Source organism: Theropithecus gelada, chromosome 2 (assembly GCF_003255815.1).
Source record: "Theropithecus gelada isolate Dixy chromosome 2, Tgel_1.0, whole genome shotgun sequence".
Lineage (NCBI taxonomy): Eukaryota > Metazoa > Chordata > Mammalia > Primates > Cercopithecidae > Theropithecus > Theropithecus gelada.
In genome coordinates this window covers 180,148,908-180,174,663 of record NC_037669.1, presented here as the reverse complement: position 1 = coordinate 180,174,663, position 25,756 = coordinate 180,148,908, and the positions used below count along the sequence as shown (strand labels likewise).

Below are 25,756 nucleotides of genomic sequence, written 5' to 3'. Positions count from 1 at the left end.
GTTGAGAATAATCTAAACTTCATGGAAACTAAAATTTCAGAATTGCAACTACCAATTGAGAAACAAGTGACATGCCTGTGGTAATTATCTTAATGATAACTGCTGGACTAATAATTAAACTAAGAATGTAAATCTTTTAATTTGATTCTTCTTACCCTTGAAGGAAAGTTAGCTTATTGTATAACACGTAAAAACGAAATACTGTTTATAAAATTTTTAAGAGAAATAGAACCCGTAATTGATGATTACATTATTACAGAATTTGGCAATACCTAAAAATAGTGAGATTTTTCTCCCCTTATTATTAAACATTATTATAGAAAAATGTTTTTAATTATGTAATTATTTTATTTCTCAGGCCGGGTGAGAGCAAAACTTTCAGCACCACTTGCTGGCATGGGGAATGCCAAGACAGATTCTAGAGGAAGAAGTCGAACAAAAATGGTGTCTCAATCACAGCGTATGTATTGCCTATCAGCCCTCCTATATTTGTCACTATGTTAGGATAAGTGTGTTCCTTGTATATTACTGTATTAGATGATTGACCAGTGGATAAAGACAAAGCTAATTTTAAAAAAGACAAGCCACATACTGAGTTCTTGTTCTGTGCTTTAGGTTCATCATCACCTGACAAAAATGAAGGTATTTTTTTCAATGTTTTGGATCAGTTGTTGTGCATGTTTTGGAATTTTTTGAGTGGGTGTTGTCTTGTCTTTGGTGTGTTATTAGGGCTGCATCATTGATATCTGCCACTTAGAAAGAAAAACTTCATCTGCCTTACAAACTTTTGCATGGAGATATTTTAAATAGCACAAATCCTTAGCATTAAGGTGTTCACATTCTACTCAGACGCTAATGTAGAAAATTGTGCTTTTTAGAGACAAAATAATTGCCATATATTAGCATCAAAATATGGTTATATCTTAGGTAACATTATTCAAGGACAGATACATGGTATCTTATTTTCCCCAAAATCTATTAGATTATCTATTTTTGGTTAGCATTTTTGGCAGGTATATGCTAATTTATAGTGAGGAAACGTAATTTGAAATGACTAATTCTGTTGCATTCATGTTAAATTTAGGATTTATATTTTTGCTCTTTCACTGGAAGCTGTCATAAGCGTGATTATTAAAAAGCACAATTTTGAGGTCTAGCTAAAATTAATCATTTATTTCTATGTTTCAGAATAGTAAACATATATTTATGGCATTTTTAAAAACTATTTATTTATTTATTTATTTATTTATTTATGAGAGATGGGGTCTTACTCTGTTGCCCAGGCTGGAATAGAGCAGTGTAATAATAGCTCATTGCAGCTTCCAACTCCTGGGCTCCCACCTTTGCCTCTTGAGTGGCTGGTGCCACAGGCTTGCGCCACTATGCCTGGCTAATTTTTTGTTTATTTTAAGAGATGGGGTCTTGCTGTGTTGCCCAAACTGGTCTTGTTCTTCTGGCCTCAAGCAATCCTCCCACCTTGGCCTCCCAGAGTGCTGGGATTATAGGTGTGAGCCACCATGCCTGGCCTCATTTATGGCATTATTAATTTAAAATCATTTGTTCCTCTTCCTTCTTTACCAAGAGATTTTCCTTAGTGCTTACCTCTAAAACCAGGACAGTTTTTTAGGGGAGTAATTGTGGGAGTTATTCATGTGCTTCACTATTTGTTTTTCTTTTTTTGAGACAGGATCTCACTCTTGTCACCCAGGCTATAATGGTGCAGTGGCGCAATCATTGCCCACTGCAAGCCAGGAACTCCTGGGCTCGAGGGATCCTCCTACCTCAGCCTCCCAAGCAGCTGGGACTACAGGTGCATGCCACCACTCCTGGCTAATTTTTTTTTTTATAGAGGTGGGTTCCCACTGTGTTGCTCAGGCTAGTCTCAAACTCCTGGGCTCAAACCGTGTTCCTGCCTCTGCCTGCCAAAATGCTGGGATTATAGGTGTGAGCCACTGCACCCAGCCTTCTTGGCTATTTTTGAAAGAAATAAATGTAACTATTTTCTACCATTGTTTAGGTGATTTATTAGAATATGGATGTCCTATTTGTTTGTTTTTAACCTGATTTCTCAATCTTGAAATCGGGAAAGAGAATGGGGCATTGAAGGGCAGGATAGTGATTACACAAGTCTTACCAACCAGATCCTTCTCTTTTTCCAAAGTCAGAAAATCCAGGCAGAGTAATGATTGGAGCACTCAAGAAGAGTCCTAAAAATAAGCGGAAGTAAATTGGTTTGCAGTTTGAAGATTATTTACGAATAGGAAAACTTTTATCTCAACTAAATCAGTAGATCATATCATGTTCTTCCCTGATCTTGTATATTTTTAGAGTAACTTAATCTTTAGCAGTGTAGCATAGTAGTTAGAAGATGTGTTCTTCCATATGTGCTGCCCAGACCAGTATTAGCATCATCTAGGAGCTAGTTAGAAATACACAATCTCATATGCCATTACAGATCTACTGAATCCAGTCTTTAACAAGATCATCAAGTGATTTGTATCGCAATTAAGTTTGAGAAGTACATACCGGTTTAAATCATGGACACTGGAGTCTGCCCAGGATTGAATACTGGCTCTTTGAGGTTATTTGAAGTTACTGTACTTCTATAATTTCATCTGTAAAATGAAGAGGATAATAGCATCTACATAGGATTGTTGTGAGGATTAAATGATGTAGTGTATTTAATATACATAAAATATTGCTTAGCTTTGAATAAGCACTATATATGTTAGCTAATAAAATTGTCATTTTTAAATTTTTTTAAAATTTTAAAAAATTTTAAATACTACAGATGATCCTTATTATTATTCTTAATCAAATGTCAACTGAATTTTAGACTGCTTTTGTGTACTTCTGTACCTTGTTATTCTTAGTGCCTTCAGTAAACAGATAAATAAATAATGAAATTAGGAAAATTAAAGCATAAAGATAACAACCAGGAATTTCCATGTCCATTGTCTAAGGATAAAAATTAATTGTGAGGTATTAGTTCTTTTCTGAAACAGTACTGAGGCTGATGTCAGGGCAAAGAGTCCAAGGGCCTTTTTTTTTTTTTTTTTTTTTTTTTTTTTTTTGCTTTTTTTTAAATACTTACGAGACCTCCTTTTCATGTACATTGTAAGTAAAGATCACTTCACTAGAAAATAGAATAATTTTTTGCATTTGGCTTTTCACTTTGAAACCCGTTCCATAATCCTCCGCATCTTCTCCTAAAGTGTGAAAACACAGTAATTGGCTTTCTTAGACTAAATAGGACTTTAAGATTAGAAGACTTTCCCTCTGTAAAATCATTTGGGTTTTATATTGGAGGGACTTTTGTTTGTTTGCTTGCTTACTTATTTGAATGACTATATGTTCCATTCCGAATTCTTTTGTAAAAAAGGTATTATGTAATTTGTATGCAAGTTTCTTTACAATATATTTGCACAGAAATATTACTGTGATCATCATCCTTACTTTGTCATAAAGTGATTCATTAGGGCTTGCATGGTCTTACCGTACCTTTGTATCACAACTTAGAAAAAAAAAGTCTCTCAGATCAAAGCAGGTGTGTTCTGATGGTAACCAAAATAAATAAATAAATGGAGACTCAAAGGAGAGATCACTAGACCTATATTTATGACAGAATTGTGTCTCTTTTTCTGTTGGTAGTGGCTGGTTGTATACAAATGATTGTACAGCCTGTCAGAAACTTTGTCTCCTCTCCTCCCATCTTTTGGTTTTTTTTGTTGCATCTTAAGAAAGATGACATTTGTAGCTTTTTCATGTAATTTTTCTTCAGCTGTACAGTGTTGTAGTTGTTCCTTATAAGTAGTTTTAAATTAAATGTTTAATGAAAACAAACATTTAATGATTTTGATTTCGACTGTCAGGAGTAGAAAAGCTGAAGAATTTACATTTACTGTTGCAATCTCATTTCATCTGCTTTGTACATGAGTGTCTGATTTCAGTTGATTAGCTTTAAAAACTACTAAATGTACTGCTTTTGTTAAAGACATCTGTGCTTTTGGGATTTTTTAAAGTTTGCTTTTTTTGCTTTAGGGTTTTTAATTTTCTGAGAACTGACTAAAGCTTTCTTATTTCCATCTGCCATCCATTTAAAAACTGCTCCTTTCCTCTTCATGGATTATAATCCTTACCCTAATTCTGCCTTTACACTTGTTCAGGATCACAATCTGCTAATACCATTGGTGGTAAGAATCTATAGACTTTATGTGTGCATCTATTGTTTGATCACCTATTTTCATTATGAAGAATGGGTTCTATTCAGCAGAAATTCTTAACATCATAGTCTATCATTTGTAGTCATACTGGGGCAGAAAGTGCCAGTTGTGATTTTTCTTTGGCCTTTGTCTTATTACCAGAATTTTGATTTGTTTTTTTTAATGTCACAAGTTAATACTGTGGATATAAACATTCAAAAGAAACAGGAGCTTTTGTCATGCTTTGAAATGCTATAAAAACTATAAAATGGTAGTTTGAAAACTTTAGGTAACACAAGAGAAAATAGGTGTTCGATGTCAAGTTTTGCAAATATGGGTATTTTCTGGTAGCATGCTATTCCTTGGATATATCATGACACTTTTCATCAACTCTGGTTTTCCTAAGAGAAATAATTAGTGTTGGCGGCTCTTTACTGGGGAAGGAGCCTTGGTATTTTTTCCTAAGTATGAATAATTCCAAACTGGGTCATAGGTACTAGAATTATCACACTCTTGGTGGGAATCAGGAGTATTGCACAGGAGAGGGTAATGATTAAAGCAAAATGAACACTGACAATTTTATTTCCTAGGATAGGGCAGGAATGAATTTAAATTTATAGAGTGCTCTTGCATAATTTTTAATAAATTCAGTAAATCTAGAGTAGAAAGAGAAGTTACTCTGTTTCTGAACTGTAAGTTTCCTATCTGCTGAATAGACCCACATTTCAAGAAATTCTGCAGTCTCTCCTACCAACACTTCCACCCCCCAAATTTATATTGGTTTTAATAGAATACCATATTGTATGTGCTCAGTTCATTATTTATACTTTTTATATTGTTGCGAGTTTTCCCATAAAATATTCCATTGGCCTATCTTGCATTGTGAGTTGTGGCATGTTGGGTGTTTGGATGTTTTTGGTGTGTGTGTTTAGTTTAGACACTGCATGGAGAAAACAGGTTCCTTATATGAGTATCCTTAAGGTTATAACTGAAAGAAACTGGATTTAAAGATTCTTCACTTGAAACATCATGAAACGTTCAAATGAGCTATTTTAAAATACACTTGAATAATTTCCTTACAATAATTTAGAATTCCTTCTATACAGATAGTAAATTGTTAATTGCATTGGAAGCACTGCTTTGTTTTACAATATTGTTATCACTAATAGGAAATAAGTTTCATTTCGTATGCTGGTAAAGTTTAAGAATTAAGCAGGAATATAAATTGTATTCAGCAAGACCATTCCAAGAAAATTGTAGTAAGAATCACAGATCGCCAGCCCATGGACCATGTCTAGTCTGTCTCCATTTATGTATTATTTGGCCTATAGAATATGATAAAAATCTGGAAATATCAAAGCTTTCATTTTTGAAAAATCCCAAGACCTATCCACTATCACCTCAAGACAGAGGTGGCTAGAACTAAAAAGTCACCTCTCAGTCTAGGAAAGGGCAGGCACTCCCCTCTTGATCAGTCGTCTTACTACTCCCTGCTTCACACAGTGCCCCTCGCTTTTTTGACATCCTGTGCTTGTCCCCATTGGCATTTGAGTCTCTGTGGAAATGAAGCCTGTTTGGGTAAAACTGTATATCATGTAATTGTACAGCCCTCTTACTGGGTAGAAGTAGTGCCCACAAAGGGAAAAGGTTGCTTTCATGAAGATTAATTTAACTGCAACTTTAATTTTTCTATTACTCTTCTGAATCTACATTTAGACTATATCTTGGAGTTCTTATCTAGTCCGTTTTTCTATTCAACGTAGACATAAAGTGCTTTGATTGACAAGGAGCTTATCTCCTTAAAATTTAACCCTTGCATTTCTAGTTTAAAAACATGTTTTTAAAACTTTTTAAACCCATGCACAGTCTCTGAAAAGATTTTACTAACTCTGCCTGTGTTCCTGACCACATGTCCACCTTCCAAAACGGAAAATTACTCATTTGAAAAGAGACCGGGCGTGGTGGCTCAGGCCTGCAATCCCAGCACTTTGGTAGGCCAAGGCGGGCAGATCACGAGGTCAGGAGTTCGAGACCAGCCTAGCCAACCTGGTGAAATCCTGTCTCTACTAAAAAATACAAAAATTAACCAGGCGCGATGGCAGGCGCCTGTAATCCCACCTACTCAGGAGTCTGAGGCAGGAGAATCGCTTGAACCCGGGAGGCGGAGGTTGCAGTGAGCCGAGATCGCGCCACTGCACTCCAGCCTGGATGACAGAGCAAGACTCTGTCTCGAGGTGGAGTGGACGGAAATACAAGAAAAGAAAGAAAAGGATCTGATTCATTTGATGTTTTCCCCTTACTCCCTTTCTACCCTTAGAACTTCTGTAACCCAGAATGTCACTACCCAAGAGCGCTCTGTTATTTGAAGACAAATAGCAAAAAGCAAGTTTCTTTTTCAGCTGGCCCACTTTTGTCAGCATTTGAAATTTAATTGTGTTAAGTTTAAAAATATGTCTCATAGTAAGACAGATAGCTTCGCTGTACCCATTCAGAGAAATCTCAGCAGGCAAACTATTTTAAAATGCCAACAGTTTATCATTATTATATACTTAACAAAAAAATAGTGATAGAATTGCTGGGTTTTTTTTTTTTTTTTAATACAGTCATGCTCTGCATAACCACATTTAATCAATGACCACATATGTGACAGTGGTCCCATAAAACTATAATACTGGGAAGCAGGTGAGGAACAGAAGACTACATATTGGGTACAGTGTACATTGTTCAGGTGACAGGTGCACCAAAATCTCAGAAATCACCACTAGAGAAGTTATGCATGTAACCAAACACCACCTCTACCCCAAAAACTATTTGAAATAAAGCTTTAAAAAATTATAATACTGTACTTTTACTGTACCCTTCTATATTTAGATATTTTTAGATACACGAATATTTACCATTGTGTTACAGTTGCCTACAGTATTGTTAATGGCATACTGTATAGGATTTGTAGCCTAGGAGCAATAAGCTATATGCCATATAGCCTAGATCTGTAGTAGGCTATACCATCTAGGTTTGTGTAAGTACACTGTGATGTTCACACAATGATAAAATCACCCAACAACACATTTCTCAGGATGTATCCCATTGCTAAGTGACATATGACTATATAGCTTGTTCACACAGAACATGATAGCCATAGGAAATGGATTGTCAGATAAGTGATTTCTTTGGAAATCTTGTATACCATTTGTGTTCTAAAAATTACGATGATATTGTCCTTATTAAACATAGTGTCTTATACCTCCAAAACTCGAAGTATATTTAGGTGATTTACCATTCAGTGCTCATACATGTAGTATACCTTTTTTTTTTCCAGGTTATAATTATATTTAAATCTTCCTCGGTCTATTTCCTTTGAGCGTAGAACCTGTCATACTATCACAGTTTTATCTGTATTATCAATATTTCTTGAATTTTTATCCTTTCAGCAAATTCTCTTGGTGTTTAATCTTAACATTTGTATATGTGTTTGATGTTCAGCTGGTAGCCGGTCTGGGTCTCCAGGAAGAGTTCTGACCACAACAGCCCTGTCCACTGTGAGCTCTGGTGTTCAAAGAGTCCTGGTCAATTCAGCCTCAGCACAAAAAAGAAGCAAGATACCACGGAGCCAGGGCTGTAGCAGAGAGGCTAGTCCATCTAGGCTTTCAGTGGGTAAGATTTTTTTTTTTTTTTATGTGAGACATGTGACCCTTTTTAAAATTTTTTTATTTTTTTCAGGCTTTGGCAACATTGAAGACTTTGGAATACAATTAGGCACTTACAAATTGGAAGAAAATAACTTAAAAATTCAACAGTTGAAGAATAGGTTATAAGTTGAATTATCTTAAACGTGTAATTCAGGGCCTGGCGCAGTGGCTCATGCCTGTAATCCCAGCACTTTAGGAGGCTGAGCAGGGCGGATCACTTGAGGTCAGGAGTTTGAGACCAGCCTGGCCAACACCGCCATCTCTACTAAAAATACAAAAGTTAGCCAGGCATGGTGTTGCATGCCTGTAATCCCAGCTACTCGGGTGGCTGAGGCAGGAGAATCTTTTGAACCCAGGGTGAAGGCTGCAGTGAGCCAAGATCACACCACTACACTCCAGCCTGGGCAACAGAGACTCTGTCTCAAAAAAAAAAAAACCCAAAACAAAACAAACAAACCCTGTAATTCATAGGAGCTTTGAAAAATATAGCTAGTATTTTAAAATAAAAGGTTATTGTGGAATTTTATAATATATTTATCACATATACACACACATATATATATATATACAGTTGCTTGTATATTTGACATTCGTGTTATAGTTCAGCCCTATTCAAATACTAGTAAACTTTAATATTTTCTCTGTGTATTGATTAGGACATTTTAAATTTCAGATGATAGAAATGACAGTTGAAGCCAGCTTAAACAATAAAAATGGATTTATTGGTTCTTTTAAGTTTGGAGATTGTACAACCTTCAGGATTGATTGATTAACATTGCTCTGATGAACCCAGAATCTGTCTTATTTTCCCTTTCTCTCACTCTCCCTTCCTTCTTTTCTGCTTTATCAACCATGTTGCTGGCTTTGTCCTTAGGATAGCTGCTGCTTGATACGTCATTTCCCGAGCAGAAAGCCCCTAATAATTCCAGTTTATTTTTAATAATTTTTTATTGTTTTAAGTCTTTTGCAGATTACCTGTGTAACTTTAAAAATATTCTCATATTTAAAGAAAATACTCACATTTCTATTTCTTGTTTTATCAACCTCAATCAGTATCTCAACTTCCATACTTTTCCTCCCTTCACCTTCCACTCTTAGAGTTATCAATTTTTATATTATTAAAGTTTACACATACATTTTCTTCTGTATCCACAAGCAAGTCTTATGTATTTGTTCCGTAAGTTGGCTTTAAAAGATGAAAAGCTATAAATAACATATACTGTGTTATGAGTAAATGAATGTTGTTTGCAGCCAAGACACATAGTGTACTGTGAACTCATTTCTTCCCAAAGGTACACTGAATGTTAGGGACCACTTGAAGGAGAATGTTCCTGTTATAAGGAGATGAATTCTTTTCTCTTATATTCCTACCAGTTACTTACAATTATGCCACGTTTTCATTTGCTGTGTATATAGAAAGTGACTAAGAGTAATGTGCACTTCTCATATCCTTTAGTATTACTTTCCCTTCAGTATTGCTGAAAGGAAATATGCAATTCCTTATTTTTTCCAGACTTTCTTTTCAGTACTGTCTGGATTAGTTGCCGTCTAGGCCTCTTGCTCAGCTATCTTCTTGAGATTCCCATTTGCTGCTTTCCTGGTTTGAATCACTCCCTCCTGGATCCTCTTTCTCTTCCTTTGCTCTTTTGCTTTGCTCATACACATTCTCAAGTAAATTCCTTAGAAATTGTATGTAAGAGTCAAGCTTTTTGAAACCTTGCTTGTCTGAGAATGTCTTTATTCAGTAGATGGCACAGATTTCTTTTGGGCGTACAGACTTTGAATTACTGTTCCTAGCACTTTTCATTTGTTCTGTGCCTGGTATTTGGCCCATGAGCCTCTCAAGTTTTCATCTAACTAATTCACTTTCTTTTGTTTTCCAGACATTATTTTAAATTCTCTGCTCCACCTTTAGTCAGTCTTCGCCCCTGTTTATTGTTTCTTTCTTTCCATATTTGTGGGGTTTTCATTTGTGAGGAGGTGAGAAAAAGAATGAGAATTGAAAGCATTGGCTTATTTTTTCCTCCTTTGTTTTTGTTTGTTTTAGAGACAGGGTCTCGCTCTGTTACCCAGTCTGGAGTGCAGTGAATGATCATAGTTCACTGCAGCCTGGACCTCCTGGGCTCAAGCAATCCTCCTGCCTCATCTTCTTAAGTAGCTAGGACTACAGGCGTATGCCACCATCCCCAGCTAATTTTTGTATTTTTTTTGTAGTGAGACAAGGTCTCACTATGTTTCCCAGCCTGATCTCGATCTCCCAGCCTCAAGCAGTTCTCCCTCCTCACCTACCCATGTTGCTGGAATTACAGGAATGAGTCACTGCACCTGGCATTTTTTCCTCTTTATCTTGAACTAAGAACTTAAGAATGGGTGTTTTACTTTAGATTAATATTTGATAAGTATAGGGTTTTTCTGTCTATTAAAACCAAGATTTTAACTTAAGATACCAAAAGTGTTAGAAACCTCTATAGTTCAGTGAACAAAGAGAAAAATTAAGTTGTACTATATTGTACAGTATGTTAAATCTTTTTATTTGCAGCATTTTTGGTTTAGTAAAATATTATTTGCCGTTCTAATTTCATACAAACTAGAGGACCGTATTTAAGAATTTAACTGTATTCCTAGTAATGCTTCAGCAAAAGTAATTTCTTTTCAACCTTAGAAAAATGTAAGTTACTGATCAGTCTTTAAGAAAGAAAAAAACAAAATTTTTTAAGATGCAAACTCTGTTCTGTTTTCTCCCTTACTGTGCTGCTGTTGCTTCACACCAGCCCGAAGCAGTCGTATTCCTCGACCAAGTGTGAGTCAAGGATGCAGCCGGGAAGCTAGTCGGGAGAGCAGCAGGGACACAAGTCCTGTTCGTTCTTTTCAGCCACTTGGTATGTATTCCGGCAGGTGTTACGTGCATTGCTATCCATTGTGTTATCACTATCCGATTAACTTCAGCATACCTGGGATTCAGCTTTCTTTGTTGACAGATCTTTTTCTCTACCCGTTTTCTGTCATTTTGAGGAAAGGAAATTACATGTTTGGGAAATTCCTTTGATTTGATTTACATGTCTGAAATGAATATGTTAGTCATTGTATTAACAGATTGCCTTCATAATCCAGTAAATGTCACATAGATTTAAACTTCAGAATATTGAAGTCTAGATCTTTCTTAACAGGTAAACCTACAAATTTAAAAATATTTAAATATTTAATCTCAAGTGAAATGTGGACTAGTTTGATAAAATACTTTTGTCTTTTTCAGCGGAAATGTTAACATTTCAGCTTAGATCATTTAACTTAGGTTACTAAAAAGAATGCCACAAAATAATATATGAACTACTTGTTAATGGTAGGGATTAACATTTTTATAGTATTTTACAGTTTAACAGTCATTTCCTATGAGCTAATGCTCTTGTCACAGCAGTAAAACTTGTTTGTCCCCAATTGTATTATAACCTTGATTGTAATACTATATTTACCTCAATTATAAAAATATTAAATGATTTCTTAAACAGTCAGTATTAGGATAACTGGAGAGGTATAGTTGTGTATGTACCTTGAGAATCTTTAGAATTTCTGCATAATCCTTCAGCATTTTAACTAGTACTTTGTTTAAATGCACAAGCCTGTAGCCATTTCAGATTTTTTTTCTTTAACACAATGTAGTTTACTGTAAGACTTAGAAGGTTGCTCTTCAGACTTTGAAATGCTCAGGGAGAACATAGTTCTACTTATCCAGTGGATTCTTATTTTCTCAGATATATATGGTAGTATAGAATTTTCTTTTTCTTTTTTTTTTTTTTTTTTTTACTATGGAGTCTCACTCTCTTACCCACGCTGGAGTACAGTGGCACAATCTTGGCTCACTGCAGCCTCCGCCTCCCAGGTTCAAGTGATTCTCCTGCCTCAGCCTCCCGAGTAGCTGGGATTACAGGCACCCACCACCACACCTACCTAGTTTTTGTATTTTTAGTAGAGATGGGGTTTCACCATATTGGACCAAGCTGGTCTCGAACTCCTGACCTCAGGTGATCCACCCCTTTCGGCCTCCCAAAGTGTTAGGATTACAGGTGTGAGCCACCACACCTGGCCAAGAATTTCTAATGGTTAATTTCTCATTCTCTAGGCCATTTGGCTCAAATATACTAGGCATTTTTGTACTGACCTAGAAAACCCCATTAAAGCTAGAGTCACAGGAATATGCTCAACCCTTGTTTGTGTTCCAGCCCCGGGTGCCAGAGAGTTTCCCTCTTTCTTTTCCCTCTGTGGGGAGGTGCCAAAGTAAAAAGAACTGTTCCACATCACTAAGGCTGTGTGTGGCAGGTACTTTGTCAGAGATATTTTTAGTTCATATGCAATAGAGTTAGTCTGCAGAGTGTCTGTATGTGTGTATGTGCGTGCGCACACACATATACGTGGTGCATCCTCATGGATATACATTTAAAGAAATGAAGTAAATCCGGCGTGTGTATAAAATAATCATGCCACTTTCAGAAGTGGAGGGAAGTGGAGTTGAATGTGTAGTGGTTTAAGAATGTATGTTATAGGGTCAGGTGGCCTGGGTTCATTCCCCAGCTACGTAACCTTTCTATGCCTGAGTTTCCTCATCTGTAAAACAAGGACAATAATAGTGTGTACTTCTTAGGATTGTTTCGGAGACTCATAAATGAGAAATACATTAAAAACTCCCTCAAGGCAGTGCTTGACACATAATGAGCACTCTATCGTGGTCATCATGGTCATCATCACTGCCACCACTGCTGCTGCTGCTGTTACCATTCTACCTCTTCCCCCGAAACTCTAATCACTTACCCTAGAAACAGTTAAATTACACTGCAGTGGCAAGGATCTCAGATTTCTTAATGGTACGGGCACCTGCATTTATATAATGTTGATATTGCAGGTTACTAGAAAACATACCAAGAAGAAACCAAAATGTGTTTCTGGACTTTGTAAATCTGTACAATAGTTAGAGATTAGAGGATCTTTATAATCCACTACTAATTACTGTAAAAGTAAGCATGGTTTAATATGCCAGTTCTTAAAGAAATATTTTGTCTAGTCGTTAATATTCTAGATTCATCTCAAAGCTTCCATTTGACAATTTAAAAATTACTTAAATTTTGATATTAAAGGAAACCATTTTCCTGATTCTCATGAAAGTTCCTATTTGCACTGAAGATGACTAAACCTTTTAGTCATAGTTTTAGAAGAATTGGCTTTTTTATAGCCATTTTATTTACATATAGGTACTGCATAGCAGGGCAGCAGATTAGCCCTGTTTGTTTTGCAGGGATGAAAGGTAGCATTCCCAGACATTAAGTTGTTTTTGCTATTCCCATTCTCTGCTACATTTGCCTACATTCTTTGGTCCTTTCTATTATTTGTTTCTTTGGTGGAATCCCCTTGTTGCTCGTGACTGGATATTGTTACTCAGCAGATGAATCACAAGTTTAGTGTGAGGGCCCTAAAGCATCAGAAATAAATCAGAGCCAAGCAAAGTTTAACTTCTCTGGAACTTGCACCTTTAGTTTCCATTTATTTCTGGAACCAAGATATTTTAAAGGCTTACTTAATTTCAGACACCTATTATCTTCAGTCACAGATAACTATTGATTCTGTAAAGTGTTTCAAGGATTTTTGTCCACTAGACATTTCTAAACTTGTTCAGCTCTTCCTCATCATTTTAGAAATTATTTCTGTTAGGTAAAATTAAAACTAACAATGTATTTTAGTTTATTTTTCTAATGATACCAGTCACCTTTCAGGGCTAACTAAACATTTTGTGCAGCATTCTCTTAGTTTAATCCTCCTTTCTTTCAGTCTTCCTGTTTGTTAAGGCTGTCCTGTAGCAAACAAAAGAGTGACATTTTAACTGCTGTAATATATCTGGAGAAGAATAACTTTCTAAATTAAAGTAATATATTTTATTAAATATCAAAATGCATTTTTTGGCTATTCATTTCTATATGTAAGAAAAGTTGACTTTATGGTGTTATGCAAAATATGCTAAATTTAGATTTTAGAGCAGTATTAGGGAGATATGTCACAAATTTCTACATTTTGGTTAAATTATTAGTATGTTTTTATATTCAAATGTCCCTTGATATTTAAATAATCTACTGAATGCAGAATTGGTGTTATGTGAACCATTATGGAAAATGTTAATGTTAACAAAATGAGGTGTTTTAACTTTTGAACAATGTAAATTAAAGATGGTACATCTACTGTTTAAGGGCAGAGAAATTGAAAGTACAGATACTGAAGTGTATCACTAGTAGTGTGGCTATAATCAAATTAATTAATCTCTCTCTAGGCTTTAGCTTTCTCATCTTTCTTAGTTTGTTCAGGCTACTGTAACAAAATAGCATAGATTATGTGCTTTTAAATGACAGAAATTTATTTGGCATGGTTTGGGAGACTAGGAAATCTAAGATTAAAGAACCAGCAAATTTGGTGTCTGGTGAGGACTCATTCCTTTGTTCACAGATGATGCCTTCTCATTGTGTTCCCAAATGTTAGAAGGAGCTAGCTAGCTTTCTGGGGTCTCTTTTATAAGGGCACTAATCCCAATCATGAGGGCAAATTGGCTCCCAAAGGCCCCACCTGTCTCCTAATACCATCACCTTGAGGATTAAGATTTCTACATATGAATGAATTGGGTGTTGGAGAAGGTCAGTCAGTTAGACCATAGCACCATCTGTAAAATTGAATACTAATTTACTGCCTCATTGGATGTCAGAATTAAAGGAGATAAGATTTTATTAGTTACTAGTTACCATGGTGGTTTTTTTTTTAAACTATAATGTTTGTATTTTTGTTTCATGCTTGTACCTTCAACATTTCCTTCCATTTGAATACTTCTTTTGTCTCCTGTAGGCCTGTCTGTCCACTTAGGTGTAAGATGTGTTTTTGTGTCAGGAATGATGGTGCAATGCTAATGTTCCATTGCCCGATTTGGCAATACTCTGATCATTGACTATAAAGAATAACACCAGTGTTAACTAACTCTCCTTGCCTGACAGTAGTGCTGCCACTATTCCTTGTTTCTGTGGTAATAGATGAGGTTTGTATGGTCCTGTTATTCCAGCCTCCAGACACCATTCCAGATCAACTGGTGCCCTCTACGCCCCCGATGTGTATGGGGCCTCAGGTGAAGGATGAGTACATTTTCACTATCATCTGGCATTCATCTCAGTTTTCATCCTTTTCAGTTTCCACTAAATAATATTCATGTTTTAAAATTGATTTGTTTTTATTATTTAAATTTAATTTGTTGGAGAATAAACTTTTTTTTTTCTTTTCTCCCAAGTAACATTTTCCCCTTTAGCAACTATATTGAGCATTTTTCTTACTGGTATATGGACATTTTTTGTATAACCTGTTGTGTCATTTTTAAATATAGAATTGTTTTTATGTTCTCATCTTTGTATGTTGTGGTTTTTTTTTTAAAAAAAAAAAACCAAAATGGTGGATGAAGTGTTTTAATTGTAAATGATAGTATAGAAAGCAGTTGAGGGGGAGAATTCATCTCTGGTTTGTCTCTGTATACCTCAGAATGTCGGGCACATAGTAGACACTTAACAGCTATCAAATAGATATCTCTTAGTTGTAGAATAAAACCAACTTATCTTGAAGGAGAGGAGATAATAATTAGAGCTTATTTTCCTTGTAAATTTCTCGTGTGTCTTCATGGATCTCCCTAACCACTATTGGTTGAGGATTGATCTTTGTTCTGGGTTACTCTGTGATTCAACCATATGGATGATATTTGCCTGAACTGATAGAGCTGGATTACAGGGCTATAGACTTGCAAGCCCTTAGTCTGCCAGCCGTGCTTTCTTCTACCTTGTGGTTATAAATAAATAGCGAAATAGTGACTGTTCTTTATTTTTCACACATTGTCAGTAATTTTAATTGCCTTTACCCTTTTATTTTGCCAAAAACTAAATGTGCCCAGAAAATACAATATTGCTTTTAAAATGCTTTGCCCCATTGGTTTTTTTTCCTTCCCCTGTAAGGGTCTTAAAGTCTCCCAACCTGACCCTGTTACATTTATGACTCCTTTAATTCTGTTTTCCTTCTTTTGATGATTTAGGTCCGGGTTACGGGATCAGCCAATCAAGTCGACTGTCATCTTCTGTTAGTGCCATGCGAGTCCTGAACACAGGTTCTGATGTGGAGGAGGCGGTAGCAGATGCCTTGGTACTCTTCTCCATTTTCTTATCATTATAAATGTTCCAATTATGAAACTATTGAATGAGTAAGCCGGTCTATCCATGTGGGAAAGGGGATGGGGAAAAATCAGTGATTAAATCTAAAGATAAAATGTGGACAGTGTAAAAAGCAGAACAATATAATTATTGATCTTTATTAATCAGAATTGTATACTACCACGGCCGAAATTACTGATGGGCTATCAGAAATATAAATATAGATGTCTTTAATATGGTAATATGTTTTATACACTGTAGTATACTTAAGGTAAGGGAGATAAATTATATAAATATGTACACTTAAAAGCCTGTAATTTCAAGTCTAGCTTAAACTTTGGTATTTAGGGATTATTTTACTTTGGTGTTGGATTTTGTTTAGTCTTTTATCTGTGTTTTTTGAACTAAAAGTACAACCTCAAGGCAAATTATAATTAAGATACAATTATATCTTATAGTTAGATATAATTCATGATTCTTTATGTCTGACACATTAAACAGTGAGATTTAAAAACATGCTTTACAGATCCATGATAGCTTGTCAGAAGATTGCTATACATATATCATTGTTGTTTTTCTCACTTAAAATTATGTAAGAAGTAGCATTTTTTAAAATGTATATAATTGGCTTTGGCTAATTTCCCAAGTTAATTCAGTATCACTTCCTCTTTCAAATTATAATACTAATCCTATGTTTGAGAAACATTTACTCAGTTTCTTACCCAGAACTTATAAGAGATCTCATCTTTGTTTTGAAATTTAAAAAAAAAAGTTTCCTGAAATTGTAGATCCCATCTTAACTAGTGTTGATATAATACAATGTTTGCCACATAGATTTGAAAAGGCAAGTTTTTAAAAATATTCATTGGTAATAGCTATAATTTATTGAATATCACATGTGTAGTTCTGTGCTAACCATTTCACTGTGGTGAATATTTCCCGTTACTTCAGCCACTTGATTATTTTTTATAAATTAATATAATTAAGTAGGGACTTTGTTCTCCTCAGCATGGGATATATTGATCACATCTTGTTCTGATGATATTAAATTAATCAGATGTTTTTGATTTGCTATTCCTCATCCCTGTATCTCAAATCATGTTTTCTGGATTTTTTCAATTGGAAATTTACCAGTTAAATTCTACTTACATAAATGTTATGAATTGATTGCCTTATTCTTGAACTATTACTTAGAACACTGAGATGGTGTGTTTGAATTATATGAGGAATGTTTAACTACCAAGGCTAAAGTTTGACTCCCAGTAATCTGATTCTGAGTACTTCCATTACTTGCAGAGCACAGAAGTTCCACTTACAACTACCAATTTTAAGGAAAAAACTTTCCAGCTAGTAAGCCTAATTTGTGCTGGAGAAGATCAGAAATACATTTAACTTTGGAAATGACAAAAGGATCCAAATAGGAAGAACATTTAGGTTTCTTTGAGAAAACTGGTTATGGGAATATTTTTGTAGCATCACTATTTCTCTTTGAACTAAAGAATATTGACAAGATTAAAGATATAGCCTGCTAATAAGCAGTTCTTTGTACCTATGTGTGAAAAAAACGTAATGTTTCTGATCATAGGCATTGTTAATGCCTACTTCACTGTGCTGATTAGCAAAATGTTCTTCATTATTTTCAATTTTTCTCTTTAAAAATTTACTGCTCTCAGCTCTTAGGAGACATACGGACTAAGGTATAGACATTGCTATTTTCTGACATCTTATGATACGATAACTTTTTTTTCTTTCATCAATTTAACAAATGATGGTCTTCTATTAAAAATTAAAGTAGAAGTAAAATCCTTAGACATACATCTATTTTTCTGTAAATATGGTTATCAAAAGAGAGATACTGTTTGAATAATGTCCTCTGGAGGTGCTCATTCTTTCAGCTTGACTACGTCATACAAATGAAATGAGGTCATTCACACTGACATCTATAACAAAAGTGATCCTAGAGCTTAACACAAGAAACATTACCATTCAAAATTAAGCTAGTGTCTCTAAATCAATATAAGGTTTTTAGTGATGGAAACATCTCTTAAAACTATTTTGAATTAAATCGTGTTTTTTTAGATTTTAGACTTTGGATAACTACTGCCACCTGGAACTATTTTAAATTATTGTGTTTAATCTGTTTCATAGATATCTTCACCACTCATCAACCAAAATTCAAATATCAGATAACATAAAGATTTGTTTTCAACTCTTTTAAGGAAATCTTAAATAAACTATTTATTCTTTCTCATTTCACTTGAAATATGCAAAGTATAACTGGCAGTTACATATATTAAATAAGATTTAGATATAAAGAAATCAAAGGAGTCTGAATATGCTTTCTTATATTTATTGAAGTAAACAATATAGATACATTGAGAAAAGCATAGAGGGCTCTCAAGGAGTTCGCCTCCTTAAAATAATAGTAGACTAAATAGTTTTTCATCATTCTTTGTATTTTATTTCTCTAGGAGACATGAGGGTTGGGTACAAGGGAAGGAATAGTGGCAAGAGAAGTGGTAATGGAGGTTAAAGGAGAATAAAGAAAAGATAGAAAGACAGAAAAAAAATGGAACTTTATACATGGAAAATATTTTTCTGATCCATTATACTCTTTCTTTAAAAAGGTAATATTTTCTTCTTACCAACTCAAATTTCTAATACAAGTTCTGTTCTTTTACATTCTAGTAGTTCTTGGTTTTTCATGAAAAGGGGAAAGGAAAAACCCAATTTTTTAGCACTTCCCACTTTACATATCTGAACTTCCATATAGTCTTATTCTGCTTCTACCACTTTCCATAGTTAAAGAATGTTTTACCTTCTACTAACTTCTAAAACTTGTTTTCTGAAGAAAAACTGAATACCGACATTCTGTTATTACAATGATTAGGAGCATGCTTTGCATTGATTTTAAAACAAAAATCAATCCTTTTGTGGACAGTAGAAATTATGAAATGCCAATGTATTCTTTTGGCCACTGCTAATGAGATTCTTGATGTATAACAGAAAAAACCAGCTCGAAGAAGATATGAATCATATGGAATGCATTCAGATGATGACGCCAACAGCGATGCATCTAGTGCTTGTTCAGAACGCTCCTATAGTTCTCGAAATGGTAGTATTCCTACATATATGAGGCAGACGGAAGATGTGGCAGAAGTCCTCAATAGATGTGCTAGTTCCAATTGGTCAGAAAGGAAGGAAGGCCTCCTAGGTCTGCAGAACTTATTGAAAAATCAGAGAACACTAAGGTGAGATGTTTTGTCTTATTTGACTTTGTTTCTATAATACTTTAGAGATATTGGTAAAGAAAGAGACTTGTCCTGAATTCATATGGTTGCATCAAAGTGTTTTTCCAAAGCTTCAGTCTTTGAGGACCATCTATACCTTCATTTACTTAAAAAAAAAAAAAAATGGTTGTTTTGTTTTGTTTTGTTTTGTTTTGTTTTTTTGAGATGGAGCCAGACTGGAGTGCAGTGGCACAATCTCGGCTCACTGCAGGCTCCATCTCCTGGGTTCATGTCATTCTCCTGCCTCCAGCCTCCTGAGTAGCTGGGACTACAGGTGCCCGCCACCATGCCTGGCTAATTTTTTGTATTTTTTTAGTGGAGACGGAGTTTCACCGTGTTAGCCAGGATGGTCTCGATCTCCTGACCTCGTGATCCGCCCTCCTCGGCCTCCCAAAGAGCTGGATTACAAGCGTGAGCCACCGTGCCCAGCAATTGTTCTATTTAACAAAACATTTTAAAAGGAAACTTTTTATTCACACATAGAAATTAAATTTAAAATGTTATTACTTTTAATATTAAATAATAAAACTGGTTATTAAAATTTATTCCTGGTAAGTTTTTCAATGAGAGGAAGAATGTTTATGCTTATTTGGAAATGAAGATATATTCTTAGTGTGTGTGTAATATGTGAATTTTAGTGTAATACAAAGTTGAATTGGAAGGAATTTCTTTAAGAACAGATATTTGTTAATATTTTGGGTTTGGGGTTTTGTTTCCTTTGCTAATGGCATTATGTTTTTTTCCCCCTGCTTGCTTTATTGTCCTTGTCTGTGTGATGTTTTAAACCTATAGTTGACCCCTTTGAGAACCTAGCTTCAGATATTTCATAGGGTTAAGCATGGTGGAATGTACAGGGTTACTTCCTGACTTGATACCTGTGAAATAAGAGTTTGATGTACTTACTTCCTGTGTATTTGTTTTAGGACATATTAGAACTATATAATTTAAAATAAATGTTTCTGTATTACCTAAATATATTTTCATGTGTGCATATCACACATCATGAATCACTGCAATCCACCATCATAATATTCCCAGCCCATCAAGATTAAGTTAATATTAGATTCAGCATGCCATTTTAAATGACAAGGGAGTAGGCATAGTTTAGAATGATTTTAGCCCGTAAGCAGCAACATTTAAGAAAATGTCTTAACACCTAAAAGGATAGAATTCATGTGTTGATCATTTTAAATGGCAAGGGAGTAAGCATAGTTTAGAATGATTTTATCCCATCAGTAGCAATATTTAAGAAAACATCTTAACACTTAAAATGATAAAGTTCATGTATTGGGAATGCCACATGTAAAATATCCTTCATCCCATTAATGAAGGATAATTGTATTTCTCTTCTTAACTTTTAACCTTTAAGATAGTGTGGGCTACAACAGAGTAATTGTTGTATTTAGTAACTTTGTATTTAGCCCTGACTAGGAAATCCCACAAATTTCTCAATTTTTAGGGCTGATGTTTTTTAATGATTTCGTCGTCGTTTCTGATTTTTAAGAGATGAGATCTCGCTTTGTCACCCAGGATGGAGTGCAGTGGCACAATCATTGTTCACTGCTGCCTTGAATTCATGTGCTCAAACAGTCCTCTCGCTTCAGCCTCCCAAGTAGCTGGGACTACGGGCATGCACCACCACACCCAGCTTATTTTTTTTTTTCTTGAGACAGAGACTAACCCTGTCACCCAGGCTGGCGTACAGTGGTGCAATCTCAGCTCAGTGCAACCTCTGCCTCACAGGTTCAAGCAGTTCTTCTGCCTCAGCCTCCCGAGTAGCTGGGATTATAGGCGTGTGCCAGCATGCCCAGCGCAGCTACTTTTTTGTATTTTTAGTAGAGACAGGGTTTCACCACGTTGGCCAGGCTAGTCTCAAACTCCTGACCTCCAGTGATCTGCCCACCTCAGCCTTCCAAAGTGCTGGGATTACAGACTTGAACCACTGTGCCCGACCATTCCCAACTGTTTGTGTTTTTTTGTTTTTTTTTTAATTTATAGAGACAGGGTCTTGCCATTTTGCCCAGGCTGTTCTTGAACTCCTGGGCTCAAGCGATCCTCTCACCTCGGCCTCCCAAAATGCTAGGATTATAGGTGTGAGCCACCATGCCCAACCTAACCTTTTTTTTTTTTTAAGAAAATTATGTGTAAAGTTACTTTTATATGACTTCTTGCTACAGCAAGATATTAATTAACCGCTGTATTATTTTGGCAGTCGAGTTGAACTGAAAAGATTATGTGAAATTTTCACAAGGATGTTTGCTGACCCTCATGGCAAGGTATGTTTTAGTATTTAAGATTATTTATTTCTATAGGGTATCATTTGTATATTGTCAAAGTAGAAACACTGTAGGCCATTCTTATTTTATTGTCCCAAAATGGCAGTAATATTTTCAAACATAATTAAAATTGTTTGGTATCATACATAATTTAGAAATTAATCTCTGGTAACTTTTTGAGCTTCTCCAATGATAGATGGTCTAAGACTGAAAATTAAAGGGGATACAGTTACAACTCATGTAATTTAGTCAAGTTGGTGTATTTTGTGTTACTAAGACTGTTTTAGTGTTTGTAAAAGACATAATTGGGGTAAGTTGAAAAAGTTTTTAACATTTTGTTTTTGTCTGTGATTAATTACAGCATTGATGTAAATATATTTCAATTTTGAAATAATAATTTTGTAGAAAAGAATTGTCATTAATTAACACAAAGGCACAAAATGTGGTTCCAGCCATAGTTTGGTGGTAATATAAGAGACATTTCTTACATTGAAATAGTCTGTAAAAATTTTCAGAACTTTGTTCATTTTTAATGTTGATTAAAACATATTTATTTAAGTACTTATATGTAATCTGCATGTGTACTGTGAAATTTTGGTTTACCTGGATGCATAGTGCTGTTATAAAACTGTGGTCACACATTCCGTTTCCAGCAGTATGTTTGACAATGGTGAAATCTTCCCTTAGGATACCAAATGTCTACAGGAGACTTTCTAACCTAAGTGAGAGGGAAATATGGCAAGGAAATGATAAGAAAAATATTAATGAATTTCACTTTACTGTTTCTTTTTATTGTCTTCACTTTATTGTTGCACATCTCATTTCCTCATTTTTTTTTTCTATTTTTGGTATTTTCATTACTTACAACACTACTTAAAGATAATGAAATCCACTTTATACATAAACTAAAATCCAGCTAATGATTTAAATCCAGTGGGGGATATACTTACCTAAATAAATTGCTTATACTTTAAAACAATATTTTCAAAGATTATTCTATCAGAAGTTTTTTTTTATTTAAGGATAAAATATCCTATTAAAAGACAAAGAAGAAAATACATTTGGTAAAGTTTGTAACTTATAATTGAACATGCAGGTAACTGTACCATTCTATATTGATATTACTATCACTGATTACAGCTGTAAGTCTTTAATGTAAAAATTTCTATAAATCCTGAACAAATTAACTGTTGATATTTTTAGTTGGCAATATAAGCCGAAGGACAAGACCGTTATTTGGGTTAACTTGTTTTATTAAACTTTTAAATTAATAGTCTATTCAACTTTGAAATACATAGTTATTAAGCATCTTCAGTAATTCCTGCTACTGGAAGATATAAGACCAAAGCTAGATTATTTCTTGAAGTCACAGTTTTTGACTTTCTTTTAAGGCAATAATGCAGTTTGGTTGGATGCCATGATATATAGTGATAAAGACAAACATTTTTTAAAAGATCAAATAGGAAAGCTGAGTTTAACACTGGTATAGAAACTTAACTGAGCACAAATGTTTGGCCTCTCTTAATACATGTGGAGAACCAACTACTATTTTCCCTAGGATTGCATCAAATTTATCTTCTTAGGGCTTTAAAGCAACATAAAATTCTTATCTACCCGTCTGGTTTGTTTGTTTGATTTTGGTTTTTGTTTTTTAGTCAATTCTGTGAAGACAAATGTAATGGGAAGATTTTCATATTTTTGTATGGCCGTTGTTTGTCCATCAGAGACTCTGTCAATAATGTAATTCATTAAGGATAGACTAGACATGTCACCATCCTGTGCTGAGTTAAAAATGTTTGAGTTTTTAGGCCGGGCGCGTTGGCTCAAGCCTGTAATCCCAGCACTTTGAGAGGCCGCGATGGGCGGATCACGAGGTCAGGAGATCAAGACCATCCTGGCTAACACGGTGAAACCCCGTCTCTACTAAAAATACAAAAAACTAGCCGGGCGAGGTGGCAGGCGCCTGTAGTCCCAGCTACTTGGGAGGCTGAGGCAGGAGAATGGCGTGAACCCGGGAGGCGGAGCTTGCAGTGAGCTGAGATCCGGCCACTGTACTCCAGCCTGGGCGGCAGAGCAAGACTCCGTCTCAAAACAAAAAAAAAAAAAAAAATTTTGAGTTTTTGCATTGTATTCTGATATTTTAAAAATAGCTGCACCCCTCCCTTTTTAATGTATTTTTAGACCAACAGTTCCATCTTCAGAATCAAGCAACTTTTTTTGGTATCTTTTTTCTGAATGCAATCTTTTTCTATATCGGACTCAGCCACTATTTTCTGTAAATAATGTAGCTTTGCAGACCATAATGGTCTCTGTCCCAGCTACTCAATTATGCCATTATAGCACGAAGGCACCCTTAACAGGCAATAAACAAATGTGTGTGTTGGGTTGCAATAAAACCTTATTTATGAACATTAGAATGTGAGGGTATATGTGTGTGTGTGTAATTTTTTTTTTTTTTTTTTGATACAAGATCTCTTTCTGTCACCCAGGCTGGAGTACAGTGGCATGATCTTGGCTCACTGCTTCCGCCTCCTGGGTTCAAGCGATTCTCATGCCTCAGCCTTCCAAGTAGCTGGGCTTACAGTCATGTGCCACCACACTCTGCTAATTCTTTGTATTTTTAGTAGAGACGGGTTCTCGCCATGTTGGCCAAGCTGGTCTTGAACTCGTGGCCTCAAGTGATCTGAGGTGACAAGCCCATCTTGTCCCCCCAAAGTGCTGTGATGACAGGCGTGAGCCATGATGCCTGGCCATGTGTTTATATAGTTTTCATGTGTCACTAAATACCCTTTTGATTGCTTTTAAAATCATTTTTTAAATGACTGTAAAAACTTTTTAAGAATTAGAAATAGCTTGCAGGCCATACTTTGCTGACCCCTGTCGTATATGATCAACTCTTTGTCATTGACACTAAAATAGAAACATATGTTCAGGAACCTATACCCTTGGAAAGCTGAAATTATTTGATGTCTGTAATTTGATAAATGAACTTTTTACTTCATATGCCCGTATAGAAACAAGTAATTAACCACAATATCTGTAAGACAATAATTTAGACCATAAATCAGCAAATGTGTTATTTTAAAGCCTTTTAGTATTTTTTATAAGTGAAGTAGTACAACAGATGTTGTACTGCAAAATGGTAGGCTTTGGACATTATCTTGAGGGCAGTGAGCAGTCACTGAGTAGATAAGACGTACCTTTGGAAGCATTACTTAAGCAGTGTGAGGGAGAATTTAAAATCACAAGTATGGATAGTGAAGCTAGATTGCTTGGGTTCAAATTCTAACTCCAATTTATTAGCAGTATGTACTTTAATTATTAATTATTAATCTGTAAAACAGTTAATAGTAATATCCACCTCATAAGATTGTGATGATGATTAAATGAGTCAATATATGTAAACCCTTAGAACATACCAAGTACCATATATAAGTTTTTTAGAGATCAAATAAATTTTTTAAATTAAGGAGTTTGAGGCAGATTTTTATTTTGACTGCTCTGGATCCATTTTTTGCCCGTCAGATGCAAGCAGTATCAGTTGCCAAACGCTATCCCATATATTTTTGGCACTTGAATCTGGAAATAACTGCCTTCACTGTGGTGCTTGCTTTGAATTGACATTTTATGGTATTTGTAACACTACCTCTTGAATCATACTCTTAAGTCTTGGACAGCAAGGGTAGGAATTCAATCTGTGGCTACTAAAATGAGGCACAGTTGAATCTCCTGACAAGCATTCTAGGAAGCTCAGCTGCCTGCAGTCTTGGGATCAGGAGACCATAACACACATCTTACCTAGGGAAAATAAAAAGTAGTATAGTTACTTTTATTACTTCCAATCAATAGTTATTGTTTCAAGCCTTCACAGAAATATTTTAACTTGTGAAAGTATTGCTTCTGAGAGGAGGAAAAAAAGAGAAAAGAAAGGAAAAAATTCTTTTTTTTTTTTTTTTTTTTGAGACGGAGTCTCGCTCTGCCGCCCAGGCTGGAGTGCAGTGGCCGGATCTCAGCTCACTGCAAGCTCCGCCTCCCGGGTTCACGCCATTCTCCTGCCTCAGCCTCCTGAGTAGCTGGGACTACAGGCGCCCGCCA

General features: G+C 35.3%; 1 protein-coding gene across 8 annotated transcripts in view; it reads left to right on the top strand.

The window, feature by feature from the left end:
• Positions 1–25,756, top strand: part of CLASP2 (cytoplasmic linker associated protein 2) — a 223,624-nt gene that overhangs the window by 122,117 nt on the left and 75,751 nt on the right. For 4 of the 8 annotated variants that reach the window (XM_025375041.1, XM_025375040.1, XM_025375047.1 and 1 more), the window contains 7 exons: positions 359–460; positions 7,686–7,856; positions 10,663–10,770; positions 15,981–16,087; positions 17,769–17,792; positions 19,102–19,346; positions 21,598–21,661. In XM_025375041.1, the coding sequence (XP_025230826.1) occupies positions 359–460; positions 7,686–7,856; positions 10,663–10,770; positions 15,981–16,087; positions 17,769–17,792; positions 19,102–19,346; positions 21,598–21,661 (821 nt within the window). Of the gene's footprint in view, positions 1–358; positions 461–615; positions 643–4,166; positions 4,194–7,685; positions 7,857–10,662; positions 10,771–14,972; positions 15,036–15,980; positions 16,088–17,768; positions 17,793–19,101; positions 19,347–21,597; positions 21,662–25,756 lie in introns of all 8 variants that reach the window. The other 4 variants (XM_025375039.1, XM_025375043.1, XM_025375042.1 and 1 more) reach the window with 4 other exon arrangements.